General features: G+C 45.1%; 1 protein-coding gene across 1 annotated transcript in view; it reads right to left on the minus strand.

The window, feature by feature from the left end:
• The window catches only part of LOC140105681 (C-type lectin domain family 2 member D-like), a 92,705-nt gene extending 83,668 nt beyond the window's left edge, over positions 1 to 9,037 (minus strand). Inside the window, exon 1 of the mRNA XM_072129697.1 lies at positions 8,974 to 9,037. Coding sequence (XP_071985798.1) covers positions 8,974 to 9,022 — 49 coding nt within the window. The 5' untranslated portion in view covers positions 9,023 to 9,037. The remainder of the gene's footprint in view (positions 1 to 8,973) is intronic.
• Positions 9,038 to 10,319: the final 1,282 nt, after the last annotated feature.

Here is a 10,319-nt window from a genome sequence, read left to right on the forward strand (position 1 = left end):
AGCACAACAAGGAGGAGGAGGAAGTCATCAACGCAACAGGAACATTTGGGGAGGGAGAGTGAGCCACAAAGTGGAACGCCAAGTTCAATTCTCCTCAACCTCCACCACCAACGGATACGGCAGGTAATACCAAAAGACACACTGTGACTCGTAGACTGTTACTCCCTGTTCAATTTCTGGGTGGAAAAATTGTACACATGGCCAGAGCTCGCCCTCTGTGCTTTGCAGGTGCTGTCCTGCCCGGCGACTATTGTGCTGTCACATTACTACAAAGACAAGTTTCTTACATGTACTCAGGATAACAAAATAACACATTCTCTAAATCCCTGTTATTAACAAAAATCCAGCATTTCACAGAATTCCAACCTGTCTCTATCAGTCCTGCTGTACACAATTTCAGTTGCACCTAGACCCGACCCTGTAATTTCTGACTTAGGGTCGGGTAGCCGCCATCTTGGGTGTGACAGTGAGGAGATAAGATTTCTGGGTCTTTCTGCTCTGAGCCTGTAGCCCCGCCCCCTGCACGGAGCTTAGAGACTCTCACTGATCACTTCCTGCCGTGACATCTGAAGAGAGAGAGGAGGTGCAAATTACAAACTACAAGCAGATAAGTGATCCGGGAGAAGGGGAAGGCAGACACATCTGTGAGAAGAAAGATGTAGCAGAGCACACAATGTAAGGGTCTGTTAGCCTCTATCTGTCATGCCTCTGTGTAATAGGCATTTCATGCATCTCATCATCTATGTGTCAGTGTGTTAGTACAACGTCAGAAGCCAGATGAAAGTGTATATACACCTGTACCCTGATAATCTAACCACATTGTCACCCCACAGCACTAGATGGATTATATTGGGGGTCATTTACTAAGGGCCCGATTCGCGTTTTCCCGACGTGTTACCCGAATATTTCGATTTGCGCCGATTTCCACGGGATTTTGGCGCAGGCGATCGGATTGTGGCGCATCGGCACTGGCATGCGCGTGACGGAAATCGGGGGGCGTGGCCAAACGAAAACCCAACGTATTCGGAAAAACCGCCGCATTTAAAAACGGAAAATGTGTCGCTTGGGACGCGCTTACCTTCACTTGGTCCGGGTCGGTGAATTTCAGGGCATCCGGATGCTTTTCAGCGCAGCAGCGCCACCTGGTGGACGGCGGAGGAACTACCTTAGTGAATCCCGGCCGGACCCGAATCCACCGCAGAGAAGGCGCCGCTGGATCGCGAATGGGCCGGGTAAGTAAATCTGCCCCATTGTGTCTGCTTAGAGAGTCTCCGCCCACACCCTGGAATTTTGCACTGAGCAGCCTAAGGAGTGATAGGAGCTAAAACAACAATTAGATCGAGTAACATTGTAAAGTAAGGGGTTAAAATGATCTTTAGTGAGTCAACATCACTAGGGGATTGAAATATGAGAATTTTCTTTCCTGGGAAAACCCCTTTATCCTCAACGACCTTTAACCTCAATAGCATTTTATTTTTTACAAAATTATTTTATTATTATTTCTTTGTTTTATTTTTTTATAAAATGATTTTAAGGACTTTCCCTAGCCCTTTTGTGTGAAAAACTGCCCTGTAATTCCCCATATTTTTCAGCCTTTTACCCCTTACTCACCACATTATACACCCATTTTTTAATGGCGAAATTCAAGTCCCCATTGATTTCAATGGGGTTCTGGTTCATGCCAAAGTCTGGGCCCCAAACTGGACATTTTCCTGGTGTTTGGAGGAGTCTGAATCTCACCCAACCCCTTCATCACATGAGGACATTGTTGATATAATAGTCTGGTACAGGTTCTGTTCTGTTGTGAAAGCAAATACCCAAGGCAGGTGACACGCCGATATCCCCGGGCAAAACAGAACAACATAAAATATTCAAAGGCTGTCGTGCTACAACCTTCTGCGAATTGAAATGTCAAATAAAAGGCAAAGCCCTTATCAGTTATCGAGAAATAGTTTCTAAAAAGAGCTGTGGAATCGGCTTCCTTTGACTTCCATCCATTCACCTCAATAGGGCGCTGTTCACACTGTTGCAGGATCTGAAATGCAGTTTCCTCTGCAGTATCCTGGGTAAGCCAAATCACTGGTGGGAGAGAAGGGGCAGCCCTTAGTGCAGGTCACACATGATTTTAGCTCCTTTCAAGAATTTTATTACACTTTCAAAAAGATAAAAGTACATAAAGTCCTTGAGAGGAGCTAAAGTTGTGTGTGCCCTGCGCTAAGGGCTGCCCCTTCCCTCCCACCAGTGATGAGGCTTAGCCAAGATACCGCAGAGGAAACTGCATTTCAGATCCTGCAACAGTGTGGACAGCAGTGGATTATAATATGGGCGTATTGGGCGGTAGCCCAGGGCCCGAGCCTTCGAGGGGGCCCATGACGACCCACCAAATTTTAAACAGAGAAGCACCTTCATCCATGAAATCCTCATATCATATCATTTCAGGACCCTTGTGGGTGCTCCTAAAGTCCTGAAACCGCAGATTGAGATCAGCAGAAGGGACACGTCCTCCATTCCCCAAGAGGCTTCTAGTACCAGATGTAGGAAGTGAGATGTAGGAGTGCACCAAACTTTTTTGGTGCCCCTTTAACATGGGGGGTGCGACACTTTTCTGTCGGACTTTGCATAATAAATCTGGCGCACGGTCCGATGGAGCACCGGAGCGCCCCCTGCAGTACAGTATAGTGAAGCCATGACAAATATGTGTCATAGACACTTCTTAAATCCCAGTGCAAAGCACTGAAAAGAACGAGCAAAGTCCGACAGAAAAACGGACGCAGGGGCTTTAATAAATCGGGACCATTGCCTTTTGTTTAACATTCCAATTCGCAGAAGGTGTTAGCCCAACAAACTTTGAATCTTTCTTTATGGACTCTTATACTGTAGGACTTGTCGTTCTGTTCCTGTTGAGTCCTCACCCTTTATCTTAGACTTTTACGTGGCCGATTCTTGATATTTTCTTACGAAACATCCCCCTTAGATAACGTATAATTTGTTTTAAAGGAAATACACAATTAAAATCTATCACGATAAACCAAGGACATTACTCACAGGACTGAAGTATCTTCTTATATTTGTTATCAGGGGCGTAACCAGGAGAGGCAGTGCCCCAAAGCAGGATTGTGAATGGGGCCCCCCTCACCCCTCAGAAAATATACATAATTGTATACTCACACATTTATACCCTTAAAGACATTTATCCAGTTTTTTAGTCCCAGTAGCTCCTGAATAAAGGAAGTACAGGGCAGGAATTAGAGATGAGAGATCCTAGTCCTGCCGTCCTGCTGTCCCCTCCCTCTAACCCCACATTTCTTCCAAAGTGCAGTGTACTTTGGAAGATGTGCAGTGTTATACCAGCCACTTTATTAGGTACACCATGCTAGTAACGGGTTGGACCCCCTTTTTCCTTCAGAACTGCCTCAATTCTTCGTGGCATAGATACAACAAGGTGCTGGAAGCTCCTCAGAGATTTTGGTCCATATTGACATGATGGCATCACACAGTTGCCGCAGATTTGTCGGCTGCACATCCATGATGCGAATCTCCCGTTCCACCACATCCCAAAGATGCTCTATTGGATTGAGATCTGGTGACTGTGGAGGCCATTTGTGTCCAGTGACCTCATTGTCATGTTCAAGAAACCAGTCTGAGATGATTCCAGCTTTATGACATGGCGCATTATCCTGCTGAAAGTAGCCATCAGATGTTACAGGGTACATTGTGCTCATAAAGGGATGGACATGGTCAGCAACAATACTCAGGTAGGCTGTGGCGTTGCAACGATGCTCAATTGGTACCAAGGGGCCCAAAGAGTGCCAAGAAAATATTCCCCACACCATGACACCACCACCACCAGCCTGAACTGTTGATACAAGGCGGGATGGATCCATGCTTTCATGTTGTTGACGCCAAATTCTGACCCTACCATCCGAATGTCGCAGCAGAAATCGAGACTCATCAGACCAGGCAACGTTTTTCCAATCTTCTACTGTCCAATTTCAATGAGCTTGTGCAAATTGTAGCCTTAGTTTCCTGTTCTTAGCTGAAAGGAGTGGCACCCGGTGTGGTCTTCTGCTGCTGTAGCCCATCTGCCTCAAAGTTCGACGTACTGTGCGTTCAGAGATGCTCTTCTGCCTACCTTGGTTGTAACGGGTGGCGATTTGAGTCACTGTTGCCTTTCTATCAGCTCGAACCAGTCTGCCCATTCTCCTCTGACCTCAACAAGGCATTTCCGCCCACAGAACTGCCGCTCACTGGATGTTTTTTCTTTTTCGGACCATTCTCTGTAAACCCTTGAGATGGTTGTGCGTGAAAATCCCAGTAGATCAGCAGTTTCTGAAATACTCAGACCAGCCCTTCTGGCACCAACAACCATGCCACGTTCAAAGGCATCAAATCACCTTTCTTCCCCATACTGATGCTCGGTTTGAACTGCAGGAGATTGTCTTGACCATGTCTACATGCCTAAATGCACTGAGTTGCCGCCATGTGATTGGCTGATTAGAAATTAAGTGTTAACGAGCAGTTGGAAAAGTGTACCTAATAAAGTGGCCGGTGAGTGTATATGTACAATGTGCCGCATAATATACATAATACTGCATATTCTAGTGTTTCAGGTCGGATGCCAGGTCCCATAGTAGCTGCTATGGCTGCTTCCGCTGTTGTTGCTCCCCTGTTTGTTATCTATGGCCTCCTCCAACTTTCACAATTCTTCTAATCAGCTGGATTAAGACACACGGAGTGAGAGCTTTCCGGCATCCTACCCTCACTACAGATAACCCATTGACCTGCTGCCCAGGATTGTGGGTCCTCTGGAGCTGTCCTACTCCCCCCTAGTCGAATCCCTCAGCCTCCGGGGAGCCCTGTGTGCTGGTGTCCATCCTCTACCATACAGACCGTGTAGGTTTACATTAAAAGTTTACAAAGGGGTTATTACACTTTAAGGGGTGTATATGTATCTCCCTCCTCCCTAACCTTTATAATTCACCCTCCCTGCTTACCCGGACCCCTTTGCCCACACCTGGAAGCAGCCCCGCCCTCCCCCCCATATCTGTTGTGGTTCGTGTACTGTTGCTGTTCTCTTATCTTTCAGTGTTCTTCAAGTGGCAGCTGGTGGAAATGAAAGAACTTGACACCGCCTGGAAGTCTGTAGTGGTGGATGGGAGTCCGTCTGGGCAGTCCGCTTCAGGCAGAGACACTCCGGAAAAAATGTGCCTTATGTTTGGTTAAGATTGTTAATCTTATTCACTTTATAAAAGAGCTGCGGCCTTTCACCACCCAACAGGAAGTCTGTTCTCATTATTTATAGGCGGTGACATCCTTGTACGGGTATTGTTATTTATAAGAGTTAAGGACGTGTTGGTAATTTAAAGTGCCTTTTTATTATTTTATTATATGTTCGCTGCTCTTACCCTCCAGTCTTAGCTGGAAGACCACAAAAAAGAATGTTGCAGTGGTCCAAACAGAAGATGATGAGGGCTGGGACTAGCAATTTTGTAGACACTGGTTTGAGGAAGCATCTGATGTGTGAGATGTTCCTGAGGTGGAATCAGCAGATTGTAATAAGGGCCTGGATGTAAGGCTTATAGGATAAGGCAAAGATGACTCCTTAGGGACCGGGGTGTGGAGCCATGAATTGTGACGGTCAGGTTTGTTGGGAAGGTTGTGTTAGATGGAAGAAAGATAATGGGGCATATTTACTAAGGGTCAGTTGGACACATTTGCATCAGGTTTCGCAATTTTTTTCCAAGGTTTTTTGGGCACACCCAATCAGATTGTGGTGAATCGGACCTCAGCGGGGGAAGCGACACATGCAGGAAATTGGGCGCACGATCTTAGTGAATCTCGGCAGCTCCGAATCCTCGTCGGACATTCCGGAATCGGGCCCTTAGTAAATGACCCCCAATGTTTGCAGCGGGAGAGAGTGATCAACAGTGTCAAAGGCAGGGGGCAGATCAAGGACGAATTGAGCAGAGTAATGTTTTGTCTTGGCAGCCAGTAGATCATTAGAGTCTTTGGTCAGGGCAGTCTCGGTAAAAGGATTGGGTCAGAAATCTGATTGTAGTTAGTCAAAGAGGGAGTTTTGTGCCAGGATTTTAGTGTTTAACCCCTTAAGGACGCAGGGTTTTTTTCACTCATTTCTCGCTCTCCACCTTCAAAAATCCCTAACTTTTTCATTTTTACGTGTACAGACCTGTGTGAGGGCAAATTTTACTTTCCCATAATGTTATTTATTTTAACATGCCGTGTACTGCGAAGCTGAAAAAAAATTCCAAATGTGGAAAAAAATTTTTTTAAAAAAACACACGTGCATCACGTTCTTGTGGGCTCAGTTTTTACGACTTTCACTCTTCGCTCCAAATAACATGCCTACTTTATTCTTTGGTTCGGTGCGAGCGCGGTGATACCAAATTTCTATAGGTTTTATTGTGTTTTAATACATTTTCAAAAATTAAACGAATGTGTACAAAAAAGAAAATTTTTTTTTGCCATCTTCTGAAGCTAATAACTTTTTCATACTTTGGCGCACGGAGATGTGTGAGGTGTCATTTTTTGCGAAATGAGCCATCGTTTACATTGCTACCATTTTGAGGTCTGTGCGACATTTTGATCATTTTTTATTCCATTTTTTATGTGATATAAAAAGGTGTAAAAGTCGCATTTCGGACATTTGGGCGCCATTTCCCGCCTCGGAGGTCACCGCCGCTTATAACCGTTTTTATATTTTGACAGATCGGGCATTTTGGGACGCGGCGATACCTAATATGTCTGTGATTTTTACTGTTTATTATGTTTTATATCAGTTCTAGCGAAAGGGGGGTGATTTGAATTTTTAATATTTTATAATTTTTTTTTATTTTTTAAACTTTTTTTTTCTTTTTTTTCCCGCTATTTCTTAGACCATCTAGGGTACATTAACCCTAGATGGTCAGATCGTTCCTATCATATACTGCAACACTTCTGTATTGCAATTTATGGCATTTTTGCAGCTCATTGTAACGAATCTGCAGAAGCCATTAAAGGGGTTATGCCACGAAACAATTGACTACAAAAAGCTGTCAAAGAGGTTAAAATATTTCAAAAATCTATTTGTAATGGTTACCTGGAAGTAAAGATACCTTTCTATTTGTTATTATGATGCGTGTTCAGCCTCTACTCTGTTCCACACAGAAGCAGATGTGGGAGGGGCCAGGCACATGCACAGCACTGACAGCGGCAGTTATTCCACACCTCAGTGCTACAGAGCGCTCAGCCTTCAGAGTCTCCTTCCACCTGCTGTGCTCAAATAGTCCCTGCATTTACTGATCCAATAGAAGTCCAATTGAAATGTGTCGCACGCCCCATGTTAAAAGTGCACCAAAAAAAGTTGGTGCAGTCTGTCAAAGCAGTGCAGGGGGCACCAGATTCATGAAGAACGTGCGCCAGAAATCCTGAATCTGGCGCCCCCTGCACACTACACTGCACATAGTACACATGTACTATGTATTCTCACAGCATCATGGTCGGTCAGGCTGACATGCATGGCGGAAGTCTAGGTGGTTGCAGGGGAGGCAAACCCCACGTGTATCGTCACTCCAAAGTGCCACTTACCCCTGAGGAAGTCACTTTGAAGAGAGGATACGCATGGAGTTTGCTGTCCCTGCATTTTTCTAGACCTCCGACATATTTACACTTTGCTGTCCGCCTGACCGACCATGATGCTGTGAGAATACATTGTTTTGCTCTTCTTGTATGCACTGATTGTACAAAATTAGGTGCAATAGTTGTTTTTGTGACTTTTACTAATAAACTTTTGTATTTTTGCATGTTGATTGAATCTCTTTCTGTGTATTTTGTAAGGAATTGCAACCAAATCACTAGATAGATAGATATGAGATAGATAGATAGATAGATATGAGATAGATAGATAGATAGATATGAGATAGATAGATAGATAGATAGATAGGAGATAGATAGATAGATAGGAGATAGATAGATATGAGATAGAGAGATAGATATGTGATAGATAGATAGATAGATAGGAGATAGATAGATAGATAGGAGATAGATAGATAGATAGGAGATAGATAGATAGATAGGAGATAGATAGATATGAGATAGAGAGATAGATATGTGATAGATAGATAGATAGATAGGAGATAGATAGATAGATAGGAGATAGATAGATAGATAGATAGGAGATAGATAGATAGATAGGAGATAGATAGATAGATAGATATGAGATAGAGAGATAGATATGTGATAGATAGATAGATAGATGGGAGATAGATAGATAGATGGGAGATAGATAGATAGATAGATAGGAGATAGATAGATATGAGATAGATAGATATGAGATAGATAGATATGAGATAGATAGATATGAGATAGATAGATATGAGATAGAGAGATAGATATGTGATAGATAGATAGATAGATAGATAGAGAGATAGATAAATAGGTGACAGCTTCTCACATGTTACTGATATTTAGCTACTTCCCTGCTAGTCAGGCACAGGGGCCCCTTTGCAGGAGAGCAGGGTAGCATGGAGGGACAGTGCATGGAGGAGAGTACAGGAGGAGGACTGCATCAGGAGAGGTCAGAGCTCAGCCTGTTACTTGTGTTATCTCTGCAGCCTCCTGTGTGACCTGACTAATGGTGGAGGGAGGAAGGGCTGCTACATTGCTATGATCCATGTTAGGGGAGGACTCCTCTGTGCAGACGTGTCTGGCTGCAGTTACCTTGTATCTGCTGCTGTAGGCTCCTGTGTGACCTGACTAATGGTGGAGGGAGGAAGGGCTGCTACATTGCTATGATCCATGTTAGGGGAGGACTCCTCTGTGCAGCAGATAGTAATGTCTGGCTGCAGTTACCTTGTATCTGCTGCTGTAGGCTCCTCTGTGACCTGACTAATGGTGGAGGGAGGAAAGGGCTGCTACATTGCTATGATCCATGTTAGGGGAGGACTCCTCTGAGCAGACATGTCTGGTTGCAGTTACCTTGTATCTGCTGCTGTAGGCTCCTGTATAGCTGGTGAGCCGTGGCCATCACAGCACAATCTCTGCCCCTCCTCCTCTCTCACCTCCTATTGGCTGCAGTGTGTCAGGTGATCTCTCAGTGTGGAGTGATCTGTAGTGCAGAGCAGCTGGGGGAATATTTGTGCACAGACTCGGCCAGATCAGCTGTTGCTCAGGACGGGACACAGCTACCACCGGGGGGCGCCAGCAACCAGAACAAAAGGACTTATCTCAGTAAGCCTGCAGATTTTGTAATAAGTGTAAATGGTGAAAGTACTTTTAACAATGCATTGGACCCAATTACAGCAATGTGCAATGGTGACACAACCCCTTTAAGCCTCGGGTCATTAGCTGTTGGGCTAATGACTGCACAAAGGGGTCTTAGGTAGCGGGGTAATGATTACGGGAATAGGCCCTCTTTGACTGAGGTGGTTTTCCTTTCTAATTTCCTGCGTATGCCAGGGAGGTGGGGGCTACGTGACTAGGGGCGGGGCTGGTGGTGGAGGCTACGTGACTAGGGGTGGGCTTGTGTCGTGGGTGGTACAGGAAGTGGGCATAGTATAAATAAGAGCTGCAGACGTCACTCACCCTCTTTCTGGATCGTGTTTCCCACCCGCCCTCCCTTGTTTAAGGTAATTTTCGGTGTTACACTTGTCACAGGTGGCGGTTAGTTGGGTTATTTGGCCTACATGCCCATTGGCTGGCCGGCATACAGGTCGGAGGGGTTTGTTGCACTTTATGTTTGTTGTGATTTAAATTTATCTGTACAAACTATGTTTTAAAAAAAATAATACTAAAATACAAAAAATATTATAAAAAAATAAGAAATGTTTATACAATGGTTTAACCTATATAAAGCTACAAAACGCAATTGTTAACGCATTGTTAACGCATGCGTTAATATCGCGGTTAACGCATGCGTTTTGTAAACGCAGGTGTTAACAGCTGTTTAATTAGGCAAATTTCCCTTCAGCTGTAGCAATGCGTTTTTAAACGCATGCAGTAAACGCGACGTGTGACAGCACCCTCAATCTTAGGCCGGCGCCACACGTAACGCTTTATCTGTGCTTGCAAACACAGACAAAGTCGCGCCCACCGGGGCGGGCCTCAGCCCGATCGCATCGGCGTTTCTATGGAAACGGCTCTGATCGGGAACGAGCCGCCGGTGTTTCGCGTTAAATTAACCAGCGGTCGTTCCCGATCGCAGGCGTTTCCATAGAAACGACGATGCGATCGGGCCGAGGCCCGCCCCGGTGGGCGCGACTTTGTTTGCGTTTGCAAGCGCAGACAAAGCGCTACATGTGGCGCCGGCCTTAGTGAGTGAATCG

The sequence above is a fragment of the Engystomops pustulosus genome, chromosome 11, assembly GCF_040894005.1.
Source record: "Engystomops pustulosus chromosome 11, aEngPut4.maternal, whole genome shotgun sequence".
In the NCBI taxonomy this organism is placed as follows: domain Eukaryota; kingdom Metazoa; phylum Chordata; class Amphibia; order Anura; family Leptodactylidae; genus Engystomops; species Engystomops pustulosus.